General features: G+C 48.4%; 2 protein-coding genes across 4 annotated transcripts in view; one reads left to right on the top strand and one right to left on the bottom strand.

Annotated features, from left to right (window-relative positions):
- B3GAT1 (beta-1,3-glucuronyltransferase 1) overlaps positions 1-4,560 on the top strand; it is a 30,603-nt gene extending 26,043 nt beyond the window's left edge. For both annotated transcript variants that reach the window (XM_030332952.1, XM_030332951.1), the window contains 3 exons: positions 47-343; positions 1,079-1,179; positions 2,371-4,560. In XM_030332952.1, the coding sequence (XP_030188812.1) occupies positions 47-343; positions 1,079-1,165 (384 nt within the window). In that variant the 3' untranslated portion in view covers positions 1,166-1,179; positions 2,371-4,560. The remainder of the gene's footprint in view (positions 1-46; positions 344-1,078; positions 1,180-2,370) is intronic.
- Positions 2,558-23,766, bottom strand: part of LOC115525661 (beta-galactosidase-1-like protein 2) — a 55,376-nt gene continuing 34,167 nt past the window's right edge. Inside the window, exons 8-19 of one of the 2 annotated variants that reach the window (XM_030332948.1) lie at positions 19,147-19,217; positions 15,734-15,818; positions 13,766-13,903; positions 13,124-13,204; positions 12,617-12,723; positions 11,824-11,964; positions 11,457-11,528; positions 11,114-11,192; positions 8,857-8,944; positions 8,465-8,576; positions 7,910-8,026; positions 2,558-7,633 (exon numbers count right to left, since the gene is read on the bottom strand). In XM_030332948.1, coding sequence (XP_030188808.1) covers positions 7,547-7,633; positions 7,910-8,026; positions 8,465-8,576; positions 8,857-8,944; positions 11,114-11,192; positions 11,457-11,528; positions 11,824-11,964; positions 12,617-12,723; positions 13,124-13,204; positions 13,766-13,903; positions 15,734-15,818; positions 19,147-19,217 — 1,178 coding nt within the window. In that variant the 3' untranslated portion in view covers positions 2,558-7,546. The remainder of the gene's footprint in view (positions 7,634-7,909; positions 8,027-8,464; positions 8,577-8,856; positions 8,945-11,113; positions 11,193-11,456; positions 11,529-11,823; positions 11,965-12,616; positions 12,724-13,123; positions 13,205-13,765; positions 13,904-15,733; positions 15,819-19,146; positions 19,218-23,766) is intronic. The other variant, XM_030332950.1, reaches the window with a different exon arrangement.

The following is a 23,766-nucleotide window of genomic DNA, read 5'->3' as shown; positions in this document are numbered from 1 at the left end:
CCTATCAGCAGTCCCATGTGTCCTGACTCTGGATTCCCTCTTGTAGATGCGCAGCACCAGGAGGGTGTCTGTGTGGCCCGTTGCCTTCGTTGGTGGCCTTCGGTACGAGGCCCCACGGGTCAACGGGGCTGGGAAGGTGGTCGGCTGGAAGACAGTGTTCGACCCGCATCGACCATTTGCAATAGACATGGCTGGATTTGCAGTCAACCTGAGGCTCATTCTACAGCGTAGCCAGGCCTACTTCAAGCTGCGTGGTGTGAAGGGAGGCTACCAGGAAAGCAGCCTCCTCCGAGAACTTGTTACCCTCAATGACCTGGAGCCCAAGGCAGCCAACTGCACCAAGGTAAACCTTCAGCAGAACTGGCAGGTATAACGCAAGCTTTTCCCAGCCCATCCAAACACTCCCGACAGGTCAGAGGGAAGGAAATAAAGACCTCAAAATTGCACTGCAAGGGACCAGCCTAGAGCCATGCCTTCCTAGAACACCCTCCCAAGAAGGTAGCTTATACCCAGTCAGGCCATCATGCTAAAATCAAGCACAGAAATGGAGAGGGTGGCAGTCAGTAAGGAAGACCAAGGGTTGCATCCCCTCCCAAACCTCAAAACAGCTAGGCTCCAGACATGTGTGAACACATATGCATGAACGTGTTCATGCCAAGGTGCATGCACACACATGCCTGCATGCACGTGTGTGCACACACACACACATACACACTGCTTCTAGTTTGGACTGCTCCAGCGAGGGCCAGGACTATACACTTGGCTGAGCCGAAGTCTCTTGAAGAAATGTCTCCCTCTCTAGAGAGACCCATCAAAAAACACAGGGGAAGATGAGAAGAGGAAATCTTGGGACTTATTTGTCTATTTTCTGTAGCTGCACACTTTGTATTTCCAACAGACATTTTGAATGCCTTATATGTACAAACAGCAAGAATCAGGAGGCAGGTAGAAATAAAGAACAAGGACAGAACGGAGGGGCAGCAGAAGTACTTGTAGAGTGTGGGAGGGACCTGGGAGGGGGTAAGGTGAGGTTAGGGGGGGACCCGCTCCATGTTGTTTTGTGTCTCTGGACACACAGATCCTGGTCTGGCACACACGGACAGAGAAGCCGGTGCTGGTGAATGAGGGGAAAAAAGGCTTCACTGACCCCACTGTGGAGATCTGAGCCCCAGGCTACAGGTATGGCAGTGACAAGGGTAGACAACACACTGGACAGGGGCACCCCAAGTGTGGATGTGGAACAAATCTGCCAAGGCTTTTCCTCTTGGTTTTTAATTGTGGGAGGGCAGGGCAAATACTTCAAGAGTGGAAGAGACATAGCTGAAGTCCCCTTCTCATTGTGCCGCCTAAAAGTTCACAGGAGCCAATTTCCCCTGCACACCTGGGTCCTTCTGCCACCAACTCCTTTGAAGGTCTCACCTTCTAGACACAGCCTGATGACAACCTCCTGTCATTACTGCTGTTATTGTGGCCATGACACCAGTCCCATTGCAAGGCATTACTATGTGGACTCTTTCTCCAGGCTTTGTCTTCCCCTGTGGGTTCCTCTTCAGCCATGCTGCTGTGGCAGGCACCCCTCACTCTCCTGCTTCCACCTCATCAAGCACCTCCGTGTGTCTCTTAATAGCAACAGTGTAGCACATTGATGAAAGCATGGACCCCAGAGCCTAGTTCAGGCTCCAGGCCTACCACTTTTCACCCTTTGACCTTACTTTCTTTCTCTAGGCCCCAGTTTATTGACCTGTAAAATGGGTTGTTAGGGGCACCAAGAACAATCTTTGGTACATAATGAGTCCTATGTAAGTGTTGCTACTTTTATTTAATTCTTTAAAACTTTCTATTGAAGTAGGCCACAGGATCTATCTACATTTTAGAGGTAAAGAAAGGGTGTTCAGAAAAGCTAAATGAAGTGAATTGTGCCAGCTGTTTGTCTAAGTCAGGAAATTTATGGGCTTTTCTATAATATCATCCCAGAGGTGGGAGCTCAGACGGTGGGATACACATCTGTCCTCTGGCCTCAGAGTTAAGCTTCAACTTCTATATCATGTTGGCAGCTACCCTGCCCACAGGAGACCATGGGGTGTCAGTCTGCCTGTTTTGTGCCTTGAACCAAAATATCAGCTTGAACAGTGCCACTGAAAATGCATCTGTACAGAGCCCCATCCCCTACCTCCTCACCTGGTCACTGGAAGGACCTGCCCCCACCTGCCTCTCAATAAGGGATTCACAGAGGACCCTAGGGGTTGGGCTCTGTGGAGCTCCTGGGTGAACCCTGATGGGGGCTCATGATTCAGCAGTTTGGCCAGACTGGCTGCCCCTCACCTGCCTCCCTGCTTAAACGCCTCACCCATATTCTTCTCCCCTTCACAGGAGCCTCCTTCTCGAACCCTGTTCCTGGCCTTCCATCCTCTCCCCATGGCTGATGGTCCCTCCGAGGCAAACTCCTAAGGAATCACCATCACCCTCCTTTCTATACTGGGGGCTTCAGAGAGAGCCCAGCCTGATGCCGGGACAAAGGACGGAGAATCAAAGCACAGAAATCCCAGACCTGTTGTTACCTTCCATCCAGTATGACCAGGGGCCCAGCTGCTAGCCAAGTCATGCCAACCAGCGAGCCGGTGCCCCAGCACGCCTCCCCAGAGCTTCCTGCACTGACAGGGCCTGACGGAGCAGATGCGGTGGGCACCTAAGCCCTGGAGTGATGCCAGGCTGGGAGAGAGGTGAAAAGACCCCAGCTGTCAAGTGCAGTGTGGCCTTGCCTGGCTCCCTGCTCCTGGGGCCCAGCACGACTGCACAGGCCACCTGGCCAGGGAATTCTGAAGACCAGAGAACAGCCCCCTGCCCAGGCATCAGGAACACTGCCCCACCCTGTCCTCGGAGAGCTGCTCTCAAGTAGACATACCTCTGTGGCTTTCCTCTGGTTCCTATTTCCAGAGCATAAGGCTGTCTTTGATCCCAACAGGCAACCACCCTGCATGAGGGGAGCCTGGGCCTGCCATCAGGCTCCCCCATACCTCAGGCTTGTGGTGGGAGTGGAGTCCCCTACTCCGGGCCCACATCCCTCAAGCCTGCTCCTTCCAGCACAGGGAAGGAGGTGGGCCCTCGAGCCAGCACAGGTCATGGACTGACCTGGACTAAGATCATGCGGGCCCCTGTCTAGACACTGTCTCCCCACTGCCCACTGGGCTCCATGGCCTCTTGCTTGGGCTGGGACTGGGGAGGGCAGGAGCCCTCTTTCTGGAGCTCTTGAGAACCACAGACCTCAGGGGCTGAAGTGAGCCAGGGGTGGGCAAGGCAGAAAGAGGAGGGAGGCAGGGGCCATCCAGTACTCCTTCCTGCCCCTGTTTAAGGGAGGAAGGGGCTTTGGGTTAGCAAAGGGACTTGTGGAAAAGGGGCAGAGATCATTTGGATCCTGAGGGGAAAGGAGACCTGAGCACACATTACTTTGGAAATCATTCTATTGTAAACACAAAATGGGAACAAAACTCTCCCTTCTCCCTGAGTTGGGAGCATGAGAACAAGCCTGCTGCTTGTTCCCTCTCCCCCCACCCCCACCCCTGAGGAAGAACAGTGTGCATGTGTTACTTCTCTGTACCTGGAGGCTACTGACAGGGACAGCCCTCTGCTGGCTATCACTCATGCTCCTGAAAGTTGGAAGCACAATTTTCCTCCCAACTGGAGGAAAAGGAAAGGCCTGAGCCTACTGAAGAGGTGTTTATTTTTTAACCCTAACAGCCCCCACTCCATTTAAACTCACAGGACCGGTCTGAGGACCGCTAAGAACCCACTCCTGGGTGGGTGGGTAGGATTCAGTCCAGCAACCTAACATTCAAAAAATAGCATTGGCTGCCTATTTTGAAATGGATTTAACTTCCCACAGCATTCGTGAAACCATTCGATGGGATCATATCCCTGAGAACCCTGAGCCACCTTGCAGGATATTCCCAGCCTCTTATACTTTCTATGGTGGCTCTGGAAATCAACCCCTCAGAATCAAGTGGGGTGTCATGGGAGGGGAGGGAGGAGGTGTGCACAGGGCACCCACCAAATGAGTGAATTCATGCCCAGGCACAGCACTGCCTCACTCACTGAAACCAGCCCTGAATGCTCAGGTCAGCCTGGCTGGTCTTAGGCCACCTTCTTAGCCAAAAACCCAGGGCTTATTTTTCAGGAAATTGATAATGAACAACAAAATGGGATATTCTGTTTTTATTTTTGTTTTTTTTGGCGGATGCTATTTCTGTTGATTTCACCTAATAGCCTCTCTTAGCCGCATGTGTATTTATTTATAATTATAACCCTGGTGGACTGCAGCTTTCATCTTTGTTGGGAATGAGTTTGTTATCCATCAGAGTTGGGTCCGTGACTACAATTTGTTTCTCAAACCCAGTGTGTTCCTGCTCCCCACCACAAGAGTGAGGCCGGGGTCTAGGAGCCACCAGAACAGAGCCTGGGGTGAGGGTGGAGCCTGTGCAGCTGCACCATCTGGTCTGTTTTAATTTAACTGTATTTAATTTGTTTCCAAAATTAAAAGTCAAACATGGTTTTTAATAGCCCTAATCCTCTGCAGCCCTGCCTTACTTTATTCTCATTTACTGCTTTAACCATCCAACAAGTATTTACTTGGCAGGTGCCTACTATGAGCAGGCATTATTCTAGGAACTAGCACAGAGCACTTGTCTTCATGGAGCTTCCCTCCTTAGGGACAAGACAGATGAACACCGGGCATATATGGTATTTTAGATGTGATCTGGTCTAACGAGAAGTATGAGGCCAGATAGGGGTGTCAGAGTGTAGCTGAGGAGGAGTTGATCCCCTCTCTAGGGTGGTCAGGAAGGCCTCCCTGATGAGAGGACCCAGCAGAGCAGTAGAGTACAGACACACAGTTACCTGGATCAGACCATTCCAGAAACGGGAACTCACTTCCAGGCAGAGAGTACTTAGCATTTTTAAAGATCAGCAAAAGGCCAGTGTGCCTACAACTGACTGGCAAGACAGGAGGGGTTGGGTGGGAGGTAAGATGGATGCAGTTGGTGGGGTGCACAGAATATACTGGCCCTGGGAACCGGGCAAGCTTTTGGCTTCTGCAAGTAAAAAGGGAAGTGGAGCCGTTGGAGGGTTTGGAACAAAGGGCCAAACTGGCCTATAAAGAAATCACTCCCCTTTCTGTGCTGACCATAAACAGAGGGCAGGGCAGGCTAGCAGAGGTGGCTCCTGCCATGATCCAGGCAGGAGATGATGGTGAGTCAGAAGAGCAAGCCTTGGGACAGAGAGAAGTGGTCAGGTTCTGGATATGCCTGAGATACAGCCAGGAGAATGGAGTGGTGGAGTGGTTGTGCAATATAAAATGGAGAAGCTAAAACCAATCTGAGACACAGAATAACCATTTCCTGCTATGGGACAGAGTGCAGCAGGGATCATGGGGGAGTAATCGGACTTTGTCATCACATGCAGGAGCAAAGGTGAGTGTACAGCCAGTAGATCTGGAGCTCAGATGGAGATAAACATTGGAGAGCATGAATTTCCAGGCTGTTTACAAACCCTGGTTAGTGATGCACCCAGAGTGAGTGTGGACAGAGGGAAGAAGAGGCCCAAGAAGCAGGTCTAGAGATGTGGGGGGTGATGAAGAGTCTTCTAAAGATTCTGTGATGAAGCTATCCAGTAGGGAAGGTCCGGACAAACATGAATAAACTCTGTAGGATGAGCTCTGCCAAGGGGCTTTGACAGAGAGAAGCTGCAGGGTTAGCTGGCAGATAAGAAGGTCAAGAACAGTAAGATGGGGCAAGAGGACCAATGCATCCCTGAGCAGATTTTGATAAAAGCAATTCAAGGGGATTCTTCACTTTATAAAAGGATTTGCTGTAAGATTCATTTAAATACCAGTTCCCTATCACATCTTCCAACAAAGCCAACCTTTACATACACCTTTGTAAGAACACGGTCAGGTATAAAGTAAGGTACAGTGACACCGCTCCCAGTGCTGGCCATCCCCAGATAGTAGGACCCTTGGGCCCAGCCCCTTGTTACTGTATGTCCTTGACCCAGGCTCAGCTCTTGGGCCCAGTGGCTACACACCACAAATGCCCTACTGCAGAGTCCATTCCTTAGCCAAGCCCAAGATGTAAGCCATGGGGTGGCTGGGAGCCCCATGGACTGCTATTCCCCACAGGCCTTTATGGATTCCTGGCATAGGTATTGTCCTGGAGAGGTATTGGCTATTTACGTTTGATTATTACTGGCAATAATTAGTTTCTGGCAGTACAATACAGATGTTATTCGTGAGGAAAACTCACCCTCTGTAGCTAACTCACATGTCGAGCTCTTGGCTATCTAGCAGATTCTTGCAACTGCCCACCAGCACCAGAGTGAATATGTACTTGACTTCTCCTCTCCAAGGGCACTACCAATCCACAATGACATGTCAGGCAGAATGAAGGTCAGGAGGGAGGTGGTAAGGAGCCAGGGGCTAGATCATCCACTAACTAGGTAAAGTCAGGGTCTAGATTCTCAGTGCCAGATAGACTAAATGGGTGCCTGACACCACAATGCCTTTGCCTGTGGTAAAGAGGGGCACAGATGGGATCAGAAATATCACTAAAAAGGGTTTGATTCAACTCTTGCTTTATTGCAATTCAGGACAGTGAACCTAAGCCAAACCAGTGGACTTGATCCCTAGAACAAGCACCTCAAATTTGGACAGACAGTTGCAAAGGAAGACTGGCTCTCCTCCCTCCTGCTTAGTTACAAGGATTGAAGGAGAGACTGAGCCGGAAGCAAGGTCTGGTCTAGGCTTGCAGGCCCCGTGGTTACACCAACATAGCAGGGAGGCTCCCTGCCCAAGCCACTGGAGCTGGGCCCTCATATTGGGGTGTGGTTTCTTCTAGGGCCTGCATTCCCTCCTCAGCTGATGTTCCTTCTCATCAAGTAAAACCAGAAATATTCTCTAATTCAGGCTGAGTATTTCTGTTTCTCCTAAGCTTGGCTTGTCATCCTGTCAGATGCAGTTAAAGTGGAAAGGAAAAGAAGAAGATGTGTGTGTCTCTCAAATGGAGCTTCTTCCAGAATCCCAGAGAGAGGTGAGACATCCACCCCCTTCCCCATTCTATACAAATGGTGACAAACCTTCTATTTCAGAAATGAAAAGGGGCCATGAGGGCCATGCTGAGTGCAGGTGAGAACATCACAGAAGCAAACCTCATCACGTGGAGATATGATGAGACATTCCCACCCCCCAGAGAGACATCCCTCTGTCCTCTCCCAAAGAGCAGGAAAGTAGAAAGGTGCCATCAACAAAGCCCAGTCAAGAAGCCACTTAGGTAAGAAGAGGGTCCCTCCCTCCTATTCCACTTCTCTTCTTCAGTTCTTCCAAGTTTAGGGCCTTGAATTAAAGTAGGGGGCAGAGCTGTAGCCCCCGTGGCTGCCTGAGAATGTTACTTAAGGAAACTCTCCCACATGGGAGAGTGTCAGGGAGCAGAGCACCAGGCCTTGCTCAGCTGGGAGGACAGTGGTGCTCTCCTGCTTCCAGGGGGCGCAGGAGAGGTGCTGCTCAATCAAGGTACTGGTTCCTGCCTAGGTGGGGTGTTTCAGTGAACTGTATCACAGGGCCTGCCATCTTCTCCTCGAAAACAATGACCTGGGAGAGAGAAGGGCTAGTGTATGACAGTAGCCGAGGTTTGTCTTGGAGCCAGATGAGGGTGCCTTAGGGGAAGGGATTGAGAAGCAGGCTGGAAGGAATGGGGACCCACAACTCATCAGCACCAAGGAGGAATACAGAAGGAGCTGGCTAAACCTTCTGCCCCCCCCTCTCCTGCCCTAACCAACCTTAATAGACTGTCACCCGCAGCCCCCAGGGAAACACTGTGATACTGGGGAGGGCTGGGACAAGGGAAGGACTTGCAAGTGTTCCCACCTGGTTGATGCCTTGATCCAACCAGGCACCTGGGAGGTAGAGGGTCTCCTGGGGTCCGATGTTCCAGTAGCGTCCAAGGTTTTGGCCATTGATGAATACAACCCCCTTCTCCCAGCCCTTTAAGCAGAGTGGGAAAGGGGTTAGTTTACCATGAAAGGCACTGAATATAAAGTCACATGAGAAGACAGAGATGGACACATGCCTTGCATTCTTCTCTCAGCTTCCAAGATATCAGTATGAATGGATATTTTAACAGTCATGAGGTTAACACATGGGGTATTCTATCTCCTGTGTCCACTAGCTCTAAGCCTCCCCAGCAAGGCACCCAAGCTCAGACCTGGACCCTAAGAAGTATCACCAGGTGGTTCTTCTGCTTTGAGTCCACTCCCCCTCTCCAGGGAGGCCCCAGAGACCCTTCAGAGAGGGCAACACAAAGACAGAGACTCTCTGGGTGCAGGTGATATAGAAGGCTCCAGCAAGGGCAAGTACAGGGGCTTGGGCTCAGAGCCCTCGGAGGGAAGACTGGAGAACCCAGGCAGTAAGGGGACTACAAACCTCCAGCTTCATGAAGGTGTCAAAAGGGGAAAGTGAAATTGACAAGACACCCAAAAAGAAAGCAGGGAACGTAGGTACTGCAGGGATAGGGCTCCATTTGTCGACGCTGAACCTATGAACAGAAGACAAGAAAGAAGAAGGGCACATTATCAGATCTGGACCCTATCCCGCACTCAATCACAAAGGCATCCCAAATTTTCACCACCTGTTAACCAGCATATCATGGAAATTCCCCAGTCTTTAGCATTGGTACTGCCCCTACCCTGAGCAAGCTGCTCTGAGCTCTGGGTCTGTTTACACGTGATTGGGAGGAGCTAGGCCAGAGCAGGGCCTTCCTGGCTCTTATTACATGTTATCCACGGGTACATACACTTCATGGGGTCAGGACTCACCTCTGAAAGAAGCTCTTTTTCATATCCAAGCTGTAGATTCTGAATTTTTTCAAGGGAGAATCATTCAGATAGATATTTCCAATTAAACCTGTTGGAAGAAGCCAAGGAAACATGAATAAGGCCAAAGGAAGGGGCACAGCTGACCCAGCTAAGGCCCAGCACATACATGGAGAGTTTCTGGAAAGTTCAAGTGAAAATTCCTCCAGAAGTATATACTCCCTACAGTATATACTACAGAGCTCTTCACGTGGTATAAAACCTCCTCTAGAAATCCCAAAGGAGAGAAGAGTTAGTAATAGCAATATTTGCCAGGCCTTCTCTGGGACTTGCATGGAAGAGTACATCTAAGGGCAATGACAGAGCTGAGAATGTCATAGGGTGAGAACAGTCTCTGGTCTCTCTCTGAAGGGGAAACTCCCTTTTGGGTATGAGAATTCCAACACAATAAAATGAAGCCCAGTGGGCAAATGATCAAGAGGTCACAACAGTTCTAACTTAGCTTCAAGGTCAGATTCAGTAGTGTCCCAAACTAAACAGACCTAATAACTCAGCCAGAAATCTTCTATATGGCCTAGGATTAAGGATATATTGTTTAAGTATTTGAATTGTGAACAGATGGCAATATGATTTGGGCATCTGAGTCTGAGGACCCATGCACACTTTTGCATAGTGATTAACTAGTGCCTGGGGGGAGGAGCCATCGATGTTGGTCCTGGAGCAGCTTCCAAGGTCCTCATAATCATGGAGCTGCTGAGTTTCTGAAGAGGGATTGTGAATAGGCTAGGGACTGTAAACAGGTTCCATGGAGCCTGTGGACTCTTAAATTGCAGGTACAGGTGTATGTGGGGGTAGGTCTATGACTTAAAAACACTGAACTTCTCCAGGGGTAAGAACTCCACAGTGAGAGTCCAAGGCACATCTTAATCAGGGACCTGGGAGGCAAAGACTGGGAACAGGGTCATGCTGGCAATCCCTTCCTGTCCCCAGGAGAGCGAAGGAAGTGAAGATGGGCCTGGAGATGGAGCTCCTTGGAGGAAGAAGCTGAGATCCAGAGAGTAACACCGGGGGGATTGCTTAGGGGAAAAGGAAGGTAAGCCTGGACAATGCTAGAAGCAACTGTGAGGCCTATCCAGAGGGGGCCAACCCCCAGGACCCAAGAAGCCCCCAAAGGCTGGGCCACAGTGCTTCCCTGGCAGGCAGGGAAGGGATGCACAAACTTCCTCATTACAAAGGCAAACACCCATGAGAGTTGGGAGGTCACCAGTGTCCCTTACAGTAGTAGGATTTATTTGTCTGAATTCTTATGTCACAACTTACATGAAACCACCCACATTTTGACAGATGAAAAGGAAGAGGCACATTTAAGCATAGAAGGTTTAGAAGACCAGGAAAAATAGAGGCATCTGGGTGGCTCAGTTTGCTGAGAATCCAACTCTTGATTTCGGCTCAGGTCATGATCTGACAGTCATGAGATCAAGCCCATGTCAGGTTCCATGCCAGGCATGGAGCCTGTTTGGGATTCTCTCTCTCCTTCTGCCCCTCCCCCACCTCTCTCAGCCTCTTTCAACAAACAAACAAACAAACAAACAGGAAAAATAACATGAATTGGTAAAATATTCCTAGGGGAGCATACCATCAAGAGCATTTGTTTACTGTATGTACTAACTCCTCCTCCCCACCACAAATGAGATCACCAATGGATTTCCAAGGTGGATCAAGAAAAGAAATTGAGTGTGAAGATCCAAGAAGGCAAGGGTCCTATGCCATTTTTTGATTTCTGAGGATCCCCTTCCTTAAGTCTCACCACCCCCACCCCACCCCAAGCAGATTATCCCCTGATAAAGCAGACTGCAGCCCAGAGAGATGTGGAAAGGCTGGCTCAGTGTTTCCTGTGTGTTCACCATGGACATGTGGACAACATGCATAGGAAAGAGGTCAGAACCCAGGTGGGACTTTCAGGCCCACATCCACCTCCCTCCAGTGGGCCTCCATGACTCAGCTCCCTCCAATGGCCCTCTGCAACCCACCTGTCTCCAATAGGACTCTACAAACTTCTTCCTTCCAATGGGCCTCCATGACCCACCTGCCTTCAATGGGTTTCCACAATGGGCTCCCTCCAAAGGGCTACAATGGGCTACAATGACTCTACCTCATGAGAGTCAGCCTCCATGAACTGCTGGCATGCTGGTATGAAGAAAATATAGCCAGGCACTGCTAAGCACTAGAAGCTCTTCTCTTAGCACATGCTATGACCCACCTTTGCGCTGGTCATCAATATTATCCCCGTAGTTGACTCGCCCACGATTCTCCACCAAGATCCTCAGCCTGGTGTAACCCTGCCAGGAACACAGTGGTTGATGATGACTGCCTGATTACCCAGCCATAAGATTTCTTTGTGGAACCCCAATTATTCCCTGAACTCTGAGGATGGGGGTGAAAAAGTACCCACTGATCAGATACCAATGCTCTTCCCTTCTTGCCATCAGCAGCTCTGTGATTAAGAAGGCTCCCATCTTCTAGGTCTTCCTCTTTGACTCCCACCAAACCTATTCAGGAAGCAGCTGGTGCTAGCCATTACCAAGCTCCCCAGAATAACAAACCTGGATCAAGGGAATAACGATCTTCTTCTTTTCATAGTCCAAGAATCCTATAGACACTGTGTTCACAAATACCTGCCAAAGGAACAGACAGAAAGCATCCATGGGTCCACAGGAGAGTGGCATAAGAGGAATTTCTGCTAAGCAAAGAAAGGGGTAATATTATGTGTGTGTGGTGAATATGCGTGTTAGCCAGGCATAGGAGGAAAAATGGGCATTAGCCCATGATTGTAGTTGAAAAAGACAATGATGGGCCATTTCTACACACTGGTACCAGGCAGATACATGAGGACTCAGGAGAGAGAGTCAGATGTATATGGTAGGGCTGGATGACTACAAGGTCACAGGAATTAAGAGAAGACATTCCTACCTGTCCCCGGTCACGCACAAGACCACTAAGGACACCTGATGAAGCAATGGTAGTCTCATACAGAGTGTACCCAAATGACTGTCCATTTCCATTGTTTATTGGCAGGTTCTCCATATTGACTGGTTTTTCAGAATTGACTGGCTGTAGAGAGAAAAGTCGGGAAAGATGCAGGCTAGGCAGAGGAGAAAAGAGGCACAAATTTCATCCTGAGTCTTCTCGGGGAGTGTGGAGTAGCAGACAGATCCTACCTGGGGCTGCCTGTGGGGCAAGGGGCCCTCTAGCCTTTTCTACTAGTTTGACTTCTCATTACACACACATGGAGAGCCAGTCCTGCCAACTGGTTCTCCAACCTCCAAAGTTCTGATTTTGACTTATCACATTAACCCATGGCTATCCAGGGTCACGCGTGTGTGTGAAGGCAATGGAATGAAGCCCAGCAATGTATCAGACCTGTGGCCTTTCAAACCGCCACCATTTCTGCATCACAGCACCCCCCTGAGTCAGCTCCAGGGTGCACCCTATTCTCAGAGAGGGATAGAGCCCACTCACAGGCCTCCTCACCTCCTCTCTGTCTACCCAGGTTGGAGAAAAAGACTTCCTACTGTGTTACCCAGTTTTTCTTCAAGTTCTTTTTGTTCCTTCCCACTTCATACCCTAGCAAAAGTCTGTTCTCTTAACTCTGAGCTCTAACGTCATAAAACAGACCTCAAAGCTATCAAGCATTTTTTACCCCTCCACAGCCCTGCTTGCCCACCTAGCAACTGCCCTGGCTTCTCTACCCTGCTGCACTCACCTCCTCCATGTACTGCAGGGCATCCCACAGTGACAGGTAAAAATTCAGGCTCAAGGGCTCATATGCAATCTTGGGAAGAAGGTCAGGCTGGGGAGGGAGAGGAATACCTGCAACACAGACAAGAGGTCCATCCCAAAAAGTCATTGCCTCCTCCAGCCTCCCTAGCCACTGGCTCTTGTCCACAGCCCAGTGTGATCCTTTATTCTGGAGCCAAGATGTGAACAGTCTTAGACTGCCTGATTCCCACTGGGAAGGTAATGTGGGGGCGGGGGTGCAGGGGACTTTCTCATACCCTCAGGAGTCTTACCACCCAGAGAAAAGATGAAGCTGCAAGCACACAAACTATGATGAAAACAGTTTCTCAAACTTGCCTGTCCTTGTCTAGGGACATTCTTGCACATAGGTCAACTGGGGTTTAGGTGGGATAGTGAAGAAGTAACTCTTTAGGGGTCTCAGAGCACAAGTAAGGGCCCAAATTGGTGCTCAAGTCTGCTGACTGCCAGGTACCTGAGATGGAGCCAAAGAAACTTCGGAGCTTGAAGTATTTAGCTGTGTAATCCCCCGCCTCTGTCAGCACAGCATCGTAGTCTGCAAGACACCAGGACACTGTCACTTGTCACCTGTATCACAGGACAGTGTCCGCAGCAGAAAAAAAGAGAAAGGAGAAGCTGGAGTATAGAGGCAGGGTCTTTTTCTCAGTAATCTGGGAGGCAAAACACTTTTCGTGTGAGCCATCAGTCAGAATACAATAAATACTAAATACTATAAAGTGACACCAAAAGTGCCATGGCCATAGCATGACCCTCAATTTCCTGCATCTTGCCTACCTTCTGTGGACTCTCAACCTAAAGGGAATCAGAGGTCACACATCTCAAGGGCCTAAAGAGGCTGCCCTCATTGAAGAATCTGCCTTCACCCTGCCTGTGCCTCTCATTTCCAAAGGCTCACAGGCATGTCCATGGGCTTCCATCTCCTACTGCTCTAGAAATTTAAAAGTGACAATCCAGACAAAACTATCCCTTCCCCGGGCACTCTAGAGCCGAATGCATTAAAGGTGCCAGATGCTGCCCCTAAATGATTCTCCATAAAAAGCCCCAGACATGCAAATGTGGCATGTTCCAGGGAAGGCCAGTGTTGGGGACTACTTACCATAGCTGGTGACATCAGACTTATAGTCATGAAAATGCATGGCTCCATTTATGAAGCCAAAGTTGGTGCCTCCATGGAACATGTAGAGGTTGATGGAGGAGCCAGCATCGAGAATGGCAGACACTGTTTTTAAAACCTCTGCAGCAGGAGGGGACAGAGGGGATGTGCAGAGTGAGTCAGAGATTGGGACAAGCCTCTCAGCTTTTCTGATTCCCCAACCCCATCAAATTCAACTCCATAGCTCTGCCCTTCAGCTTCCACTAGAACCGCAATCACAGAACATGAAGGGCATGAAGAGAAATGGGCCAGCACCACAGCCCCCGAGCTGCAGCCTTCCAGCTGTCGGTTCCACCATGTCCCTGATGACTACGATCAGAACAGTGTGTTGCTTGGGCTACCTCCACCCTTCTCAACCATTACTCACACTTGGAAAGATGCAAAAGACTGGACTCATAATTGGAGATGTTTAATTCTGATCACCTCCCCAACCCCACCTCTATGAGAAAATAAGCCAAAGATGTGAAAACATAACATCAAAGGAGAAATATCAAGTACTTTTATACACACACACACACACACACACACACACACGTATTGGCAATCATATTGGAAAATATTAATTTTTTTTAAAACTCAGTATTGATGAATCTGTGGGAAATAAGTATTCTTGTTTAATAATAGTAAGAATTGCTAACATCTTGCCAGAGTACATGTATACCGAAATGTATACTGAAACTTCATTCATGTAGCAATTCTATTGCTAGGAACTTAAGCTAGGAAAAATAATATGCCAGGTATGCAAAACTGGATGTTCAAGAATGTTCACTGCAATGGTGTTCAATTAACAAAAACCACTGGGGGGTGCCTGGGTGACTTAGGCGTTGAGCTCAGGAGTTGAGCATCCAACTCTTGAATTTGGCTCAGGTCATGCTCCTGGGGTCATGAGATCAAGTCCTTCATCAGGGGCCCTGCACGGAGCATTGGAACCTGCTTAAGATTCTCTCGCTCTCCCTCTCTCTCTATCTCCCTGATCTCTAAAAAAAAAAAAAATTAATTAAAAATAAATTAAAAAAAACGAAAACCACTGGAAGCAACCTAAGTGTTCATCAATAAGAGAATGGCTAAATAAATCGTGTTTTAATCACCAACACCACAGGGTTCTTTGCATCCTTTAAAACAGTGATGGACTCTCTAATAGTGTAGAAGGCTCTCCATTTGTGTCAGTCACTGGCACAAGCAGGTAACACAGAGCAGATGTGACTGTATGTGTCCATATCTCTATCTGTGTGTGCGTACAGGGCTGCAGACAGAGATAGCAAACTGCTAGCACACTCTACAGCTGACCCTTGAACAACATGGGTTTGAGCTGTGCAGCTCCACTTACGTACACTTTTTTATAGTGCAGTGCTGTATTTTCTCTTCCATATGATTTTCTCGATAGCATTGTCTTCCCTCTAGCTTGCTTTGTTGTAATAATACAGTATATGATACATACCATGTATAAAATATGTGTTAATCAATTGTTCATGGTATCAGTAGGTTTTTGGTCAATAGCAGGCTATTAGTTATATTTGGGGTGAGTCAAAATTTATACCCAGATTTCAACTGTGCAGGGGGTCAGCACCCTTAACCTGCACATTGTTCAACAGTCAACTGCATGTGTTTTTTCTGGGCTCTGGGATTTTTATTTCTTCTTTCTACATTATCTGTATTTGCAGGATGTTTGCAATAGGCACACGTTATTTATCTAATACAGAAACATGATAAAGTACTGTTAAAAGTCCTACCATTCTCTTTAAATGTCAAGACAAATGACTCTGGACTATCAAGATCTGACTATTACATGCAGATAATCCCAGGAGCCTTGCACCCTACAGCTTATTTACATCAATTAGCAGGTTATTTGGAACTGATTTTTACTTTGTAGGTCAATACACATGGTGGATATAGGTACCATAAAGCACTCACCAGAAGAATCCAGGATGTTGTGTGGGCCTCCCCACGAGTCAAACCACCCGGTCCAGTACTCCATCACCATCTTGGGCTGAACCCTCTGGACACCACAAAATGAGAAGTTAGCTGGCCAAAAGAGGCAGAGGAAAGCTCTTCCTTCAGGGAAATCCTAGCCCTTCGACCCTCCCAACTCATCCCTGGCCACACACTCCTTGACTTAAGGTCTATCAAAAGCAGAGCACAGGTGAGGACCAAATGCACGAGCACCAGCTGAATCTCCACATGTGGCCTCCACACTTCAGGTGGAAAGTAGAACAAACTAACACGGTTGATGCAGGAGACCCTGCTGCCTTAATGTGGTTTTAATGCTGCATATGGTGCTAGTGAGAAAACACAGAAATGTGTGTTCAATGTTAGTCTGCATTAGAATTCAGCATGTGCTGGGGCGCCTGGGTGACTCAGTCGGTTAAGCGTCCGACTTCAGCTCAGGTCATGATCTCGCGGTCCGGGAGTTCGAGCCCTGCGTCGGGCTCTGTGCTGACCGCTCAGAGCCTGGAGCCTGTTTCAGATTCTGTGTCTCCCTCTCTCTCTGACCCTCCCCCGTTCATGCTCTGTCTCTCTCTGTCTGAAAAATAAATAAACGTTAAAAAAATTAAAAAAAAAAAAAAAAGAATTCAGCATGTGCTCCGAGAGTCTTTTCCTACATTGGTTTGCTTTCCAGGCCAAGCCAACCTTTGCCTATCCTCTCTCGGGGAAGGAGAATGTTATATCAGGATAATTCCATTTCTGAAGGGCACGCCGAGGATGCAGACCCCTCAGGTGCTGGAAGAGTCAGAGGGCTATAGAGTGGGCCCTTTCTTGAGATCTAGCTTAAAGAAAAGTGTAAAACTGGACAAGAAAATCAGAGCACTATATAGCACACTTATTCACAGTTCAGGCGCTGCAGCCACAATAATTGGCTTCACACCTTGGCTAGGATGTTCAATAACAATTAAGTCTTTAATATTACCTCAGAGTACTGACTTTCGCATGGGATTGTCCCCAGGAAGCAGAAATCATTCCCAGAGCCATGCTTTATTCTGCCATGTTTTCAGAAGAACCAGAGCATCTGAGGGAGGTGTAAGGACTAATTTGCTGCTGTTTCAGGTTTCCTACTAGAGATCCTTCCTCATTCATCCTCATTTATCAAGTACTTTCTCTGTTAGTGATGGCCTTACATTTAGAGGACAACACATACAGAGCAACAAAATCTGGTCCAGAGTGATGGGGCAGATTTATTATCTTATGAGTAGAAGATATCAACCCCACCAGAGTAAAGGTCAAAGTAGTCACAACAATTTTTTTAGCAAGACTGGTGGTTTGGTTGTCTTTACAGCTGTCTCCCTCCCAAGAAGGGGATACACTATACCATGTTTAAGTCACTAAGGGAGAAGTAGATTCCAAGTGTCATGTCAATAGTCTCCAGTGCCAGGAAGGGATTTCCCAACTTGAGGGTGCCAGGGCCAAGGTATGGGGGTATCTACCAGTGGCCCAGGTCACTGCCCCACACAATGTGGTGAAGAGCTAGAACTCTGCCTCAGTCAACTGTGCTATACTCCCTCACCAGTCACTTACTGGGTGCTCTATTTGTTCTATAAATCTGTGCCCTTAACTGTAAAATGAGGAGACAGCTCACCTGGTTACTGGGAGAATTAAATGAGATATTACATGTACAGCCTTCAGCACATGATGCCTAGCACTTGGGAAGAGCTCAAGAAACCATCACTGGACATGGACATGAGGACCCAGCAAGGTTTTGACATCCCAAAGTAAGCAGAGCTGGAACTATCCTGTTTGAGTATTCAAAGCAGACTTTGATCTAAGTCCTCTTCCTTGAGGAAAACAGACATCCCTGAACTGTGGACAGAAAGGCCATTGACAGTACCAGTCTGTCAGCAGGATGACCTGGCCTGGGTGCACAGGTGTGGGGCCGCTCTCTAAGGATGACTAGAAAGGAGCCAACATGAAGCCTTGCTATCCCAGGTGCTTTCCAAATATTACCTCATTTGATCCTCAACCCTATGAGAAGATACTACCATCATTCACACTTCACAGAAGAGGAAAGAGAAGCACAGAGAGATCACACTACAGAGTGGGCAGAGGGGAAGCTCACAAAATGCTATACCTGCCTTGGACAGCACTCAAGCACAATCCTACTCAGTTGCTGGGGAACTGTTTATTGGACACATATTTCCACAGGTAGGTCACAAACCCCATGAGGACACAGACCCTACTATCTTAGTTACTTCAGGGTAAGAGGGCCTAGCCACACTCTACATGCAGAGCAGACACTCAGTGAACACTGGAGGAAGGAAGGCAAGGAGAAAGGGTCTGGACCCAGGTCCACCCAGACCTACTGTCTCTCCCCTGATCAGCCTAACAAAATCTCCCTGGGGTCAGTTCCCATCCTGCCCCATCTCTTCTCATTCCATTTGTCCCTCTAAACTCAAGTAGTAGCCACATCATACACATGGGCAGCCCTCATCTTCCACGGCTTCACACTTCCATGGTGACTTCAGATGGATGTGCCTTCGGATGCTACTTCTGCTCTACCAAACAAACAGGTGGGATGGAGAACAGCCCTACCATCTCTGTGGGCACCTATTCACAAGTGATATGAACACTCCAACAGCTCCACACTAGGCCTGGGATCAATGCCTACATCTAATAGGTGGTGACAATTTGGAGCATTCACACCCTTCAGTAAGACATGGTGAGAGATGGGGCCTCAGCTCTATGAATGGGCCATGGCCAGATTCCATCTGCCTCCTTAGGAAAGACAGACACATGAATTCTAGAGAAGAGAAATCAATCAGAATAGGATTTAACTGTAAATTCCCATCAACTTGAGAGATGTGGACTTATAGTTAGAAACTCTTTTCTCCTCTGACCTGGAATGGCTCAGGCCTCCCATCCTGCTGATGAAATAATCTTTCTAGGCCTAGAAACCTACAGGTTAAGGTCAGACACACAGTACAGGACAGGAAAGCATTTTTGTGGAGTCCACAAAATTATAGTCCAGAGCTTCTATGAGCAAACTGAGCCTAGAGCTCCAAAAAGGGCCCCTTTCTCAAGAGGCAGGAAACCACATTCATGCATCAGTCTATATAGCAACAACTCAGAGAAACTTCTCCACTTCTACACTGCTATTCTGACTGGGGGTGTGGCAACATGGGGACAACAGGGGTTAGGAGCCACAGTGCAACAGGATGTCTGTGAGATGAAAGGCTGAGCGAGTCCTGAGTCCTTCTTCCCCTGTCCCAGAGCCCTGGGCATAGCTGCAGGTACCCCAAAACACCGCACACTTCCTGACAGAGGTTCTACTTGACTCTAAGACTTCCTACACTCATGCCAAGCAGAGCAGGAAGCTGCTCCTGGGCCAGACTTACCTGGACACTTAAGAGAAAGTTGGTTAATAACTGCAACTCATGCTGTGACTGCAAGTTGATGGTGGCCAGCACTGTGAACGGCAAGCAGAAAAGAGAAAGGATTGTCTTAAAGCCAGGGAGACATTCTGAATTAACCATGACCTTTCCCAATTCATCAGCAAAATAAATTAACTAATCTTGACATTGTTTCCCACCTCCAATTAGAGTTAAGTTCCTGTGATGTCAGGAGATTTATCTTATTCATCTTGGAAACTCTACCACTCAGCACAGAGCTTACAGGGCAGTCACTCACGAGGCATCTGTTCTTGATTAATGTAATTTTTACAATGAGAGTGTGCATTTCTGTTAGTTATTCTTTTGGAGGAGCCGAGAGTCTGATGTTTATTTTGCACCTCAAGTATCTAGTGCAAGGTGATGATCTAAATGAAAACTCCTCTTTTATTCCTTAGATGAGGACTAATTTTGTATTCCATTCCATAATGTGTCCATTCTATAATTTAAAATTATATTTTAAATGGCACCAGTGAGGGGTGCTCGGGTGACTTCGTTGGTTAAGCATCCAACTCTTGATTTTGGCTCAGGTCATGATCTCATGGTTCACGTGTTCGAGCCCTGCATCGGGCTCTGCACTGACAGCTCAGAGCCTGCTTGGCATTCTCTCTACAAACAAATAAACATTTAAAAATAATAATAAATGGCACCAGTGAAAGGTATGCTGGAGAAAGATGTGCTACATTTGGCTTGTGGCCATGGACCCTTTGGCCTACCCCAGCTGCAGAACTTGGCTCTGAGGCTCCTTGCCTGCCTGTTGTCCACCTGGACAGTAGGACTCAGAGGCACTGGGCTTGGTCTTAGCTCCAGTGGGTCTGGGAATACATGACAGGGACTGGGCCAGCCTGCCAAGCTGGCCACCCTGACACTGTCCTGTTGGACATAAGCCACTGATTACCAGTGATTAAAAATAAACAATAGCTGAGGCTCTAAGAGATTAAAACATTTGCTTCAAGGTCACACAATTGGTGAGCAGCAGACTAGGGCTACAATCCCAGGCCCATCTGACACTGACCCATTGTCCTTGGATGTCACCATCCTCCAGCAATCTACTGGATAAGACTCTATATCGAGACCCCTCGTCACCTAAAGGAGAAACCTTGAAGACAAGAAGCCCGTCTGAAACTGAGCAGGCAAAAATCTCAGAAGTGAACAGGATTAGCATGGCTAACTGAACATAACAACTATTGCTAGCCTTCCTCACACTCCACTAAAATAAAAATGAAGGAATGCAAAAGTAGAAGTTTGTAAAAAACAAGACCTGAAGAGAAGACAAAGCAGAGAGGAAGTTTCAAGAAAATCTCAGAAGACTGCAAAGGGCAGCGGGTCAGTAAATGGCCTAGGAGAGTGGAAGAAGTTTCGACCACTCCCCACTTCCAGCCTAAGGACTTACCTGACGTCCCAGACACCATGCAGCCAGAGGACATCTCTGTCCCCTGCCTTACACACTCCTCAAGCCTCTTCCCCAGCTGCTTCCCCACTGGTGCCCAACCCCAGGGGACCACACTCTCTGGAAAAGCTGAGCCCAAGTGTCTCCAGGCTTGGAGGGATCTGTGCAGCAGAGTGTGGAGAGGTTTGCAGTGGGGCATAAGGGCCATCTCAGTCAGGGGATTCCTGCCCATTCCTCCTGCCTGACTCCAGCAACAGATCAAAGGATTCTTCTCTGGAAACACTTAAAAGCGCTAAAGAGATTATCTCCAAACACTGACATTTAAAGGCTTCCATCCTTTAAATAGCACACCCCGGCCCAACCCCTGCCCCAGCCTCTCCTGGCACTCATTGCCATGTGGCTGTTCAGTGCCTCCTCCTTCAACTGCTCAGACAAGAGCCAAACAATTGAGAAAAATCCCCTTGTGGAAGATTGAGCAGAACTGTTAAGTATTAAAAAAAAAAAAAAAAAAGTAGCACATCCTCAAAGCAAGGTAAGAAAGATACTGTCCATTTAAAAAGTATGTCCTTGGGGCATCTGGGTGGCTTGGTTGAGCAACCCACTTTGGCTCAGGTCATGATCTCACAGTTTGTGAGTTCGAGCCCCGCGTCGGGCTCTGTGCTGACAGCTCAGAGCCTGGAGCCTACTTCAGATTCTGTGTCTCCCCCTCTCTCTACCCCTCCCCTGCTCATGCTCTGTGTCTCTCTGTCTCTCAATAATAAATAAACGTTAAAAAAAAAAAAAAAGTATGCCCTGAGAAAAGAAATATATTCAAGAAAATAAAATCCAGGAAATAAGAGAAAGATTACAGGACAGAAATTGAGGAAGTCATCCAGAATATGGAACTAAAGGGCAGAGATCAATCAAAAAGACAAGCAACTTAGATAATCGATATAAAAGCCCAATCTACAAATAACAGGAGTGACCAAAAGATCAGAAAAAAGAGGGAAAACATATCAAAAAAGAAAGAAAGAAAGCAAGCAAGCAAGCACTGACTAGATGTCCCACTGACAACAACCACAACTGTTTCAATTCAAATGACTCACAAAAGTGCCACAAAAGGAAAAGAATCTCACACCAAACAACATCATTGTGAAATACCAGAATACCAAGGATAAAGGAAAATCCTGTAATTTTGTAGAAATGGGAAGGAAAAAATATACACAGAGAACATATAAAAGAAGGATCAGGAAACAGAATGTGCCTGTACCTCATCAGTGACAGCGGGCGCTAGAAAATCAGGGAACAGTGCCTTCACAGTTCCAGAGAGAACCAGAGGTCAGCCTCAGGTAGAGCTCCATCAGGTCAGGGGCAGTGGGGTCTCAGACACATCGGACTTGACACAGAATCTGATATATACAGATGTTTGAAACACAGTGTGACAGAAATTTGGAAGATCTTTGGTAAAGGTTTGTTTAAAAGAGAAAGGGGGGGGCACCTAAAACTAATGTAATATTGTGTGTCAACTATGTGTGCGTCAACTTAAATTAAAAAAAAAAATAAATAAATAAAAGAGAAAGGGGGAAGGGGGGAGATTTAAAAAATTGAAAGGAAAAGAGAATAAACAGGATAATTACACCGAAAGTGAAAACCAAGCAACCGAAAGTCAGCCAGTTCACAAATACTGCCCAGAATATGGCTCGCACCGTAGCGGGTGGGAAGGGCATTTCCACGTGGTAATGCAGGCACCAAGAAACCAACCAGAATTATGACGTAGCCACACCGCCAGGAACGCTGCGGGCCCAGGTCTCGTACGGGGAGTGGAGGAGGAAGCCGGACTTCTGTGGCTTCATTTTTACACCTTGTGAATGTCTTACTTTAATTACATTTTTAACTAACTGAAAAAAGTCTTTCTGGGCAGCAAGCACGGCTCTGGAGGTCAGGGAGTTAGAAGGCACCAGGAGGGGCTTGGCGGGGGCGGAGCCGGGGTTGGGGCGGGAAGGACACGCCGAGGGCGGGGCCGGGGGGTGGGGCCGGGAGGGGCAAGGCGGGGGCGGAGCCAGGGTGAGGCAGAGAAGGGCACCGCGGGGGCGGCGCCCGAGTTGGCAGGGAGAGGCAAGGAGGGGCCGAAGCGGGGCGTGGGGAGGAGCATGGAGGGGGCATAGCCTGGAGAAGGGGCCTGGCGGGCGGGCGAGGGGAGGAGCGCGCCGTAGAGAGGGTATGGTGTCCAGCAACCTGCCTGGGAGACTCCCTAATGCACCGGAGGCCTTGCTCAGCACACTGCCGACACGCTAAAAATGTACACCAGCCTTCAAAGGGCCTTGCCTTCCCAGCACTGGCCACAGCTCCTCCTAGGCCCCACCGAGTGGCACGGGCCAGCGGAGGCCTTGGAAGTAGTCACAGGAGACAGTGCCACCGCGTGGAAATGGCGGGAATCGCTGCTGGTCCTTGAGGAACTCAATAGTCTAGGGAAAGGGCCTTCTGTTCATTCATCCAGCAGTCATGCCCTGGGGGCCCCCTGCTGGCGGGCGCTGGCCTAGGGCTGCAAAGATGAAAGTCCCTATCTGTTCAGTCTAGTGGAGGGGAGGGCGACGAAGAAGGAACTGGAAAGGGACATGCACTGCAGCAGAGGCAAGCCGATTGTGGGAGCCCGCAGGAAGCACCAGGCAGCTCATAAGAGGCCCTTCAACCACCATCATCTATGCAGAGCCTGAACCGAACCATGTCCAGGCACAGGAGTACAGCCTAACAAAACGGAACTTAGCACTGCAGTGAGACAGGTAAATAAAACAAACTACCCAGAATGTTAGAAGGCCAAATAAAGCAGGCCCAAAGAGCCGGGGGAGCTCCAGGAGGAGCTTGGGTGTTTGGAGGAAACCTCACTTGGAGGTGATCTCAGAGAAAAACGGGAGGAAATGGAATAGCTATGCAGGTATCTGCATGAAGGCTGGAGGTGTCCAGTATGTTCCAAGAACAGGTAGGAGGCCAGGAGGGTGGAGCAGGAGACACCTGGCCAGATCACAGAGGTCACAGGTCAAAGGATGCCCCTGGAGGTTTTTCTCATAGCCTGTGCTTCACTGTCAGCAAGGCAGAATGTACCTGAAGTTCAGGTGAGGCATGAGGTAATCCAAATGACATTTTCAAATACTATGTTTAGAAAAAGTTGTGCAGGAGTCAACAGTAAAAAGGAACATTAGTTC

Source organism: Lynx canadensis, chromosome D1 (assembly GCF_007474595.2).
Source record: "Lynx canadensis isolate LIC74 chromosome D1, mLynCan4.pri.v2, whole genome shotgun sequence".
NCBI classification, from domain to species: domain Eukaryota; kingdom Metazoa; phylum Chordata; class Mammalia; order Carnivora; family Felidae; genus Lynx; species Lynx canadensis.
Note: the sequence above shows the minus strand (reverse complement) of the source record. Positions and strands in the feature narration are given on the sequence as shown.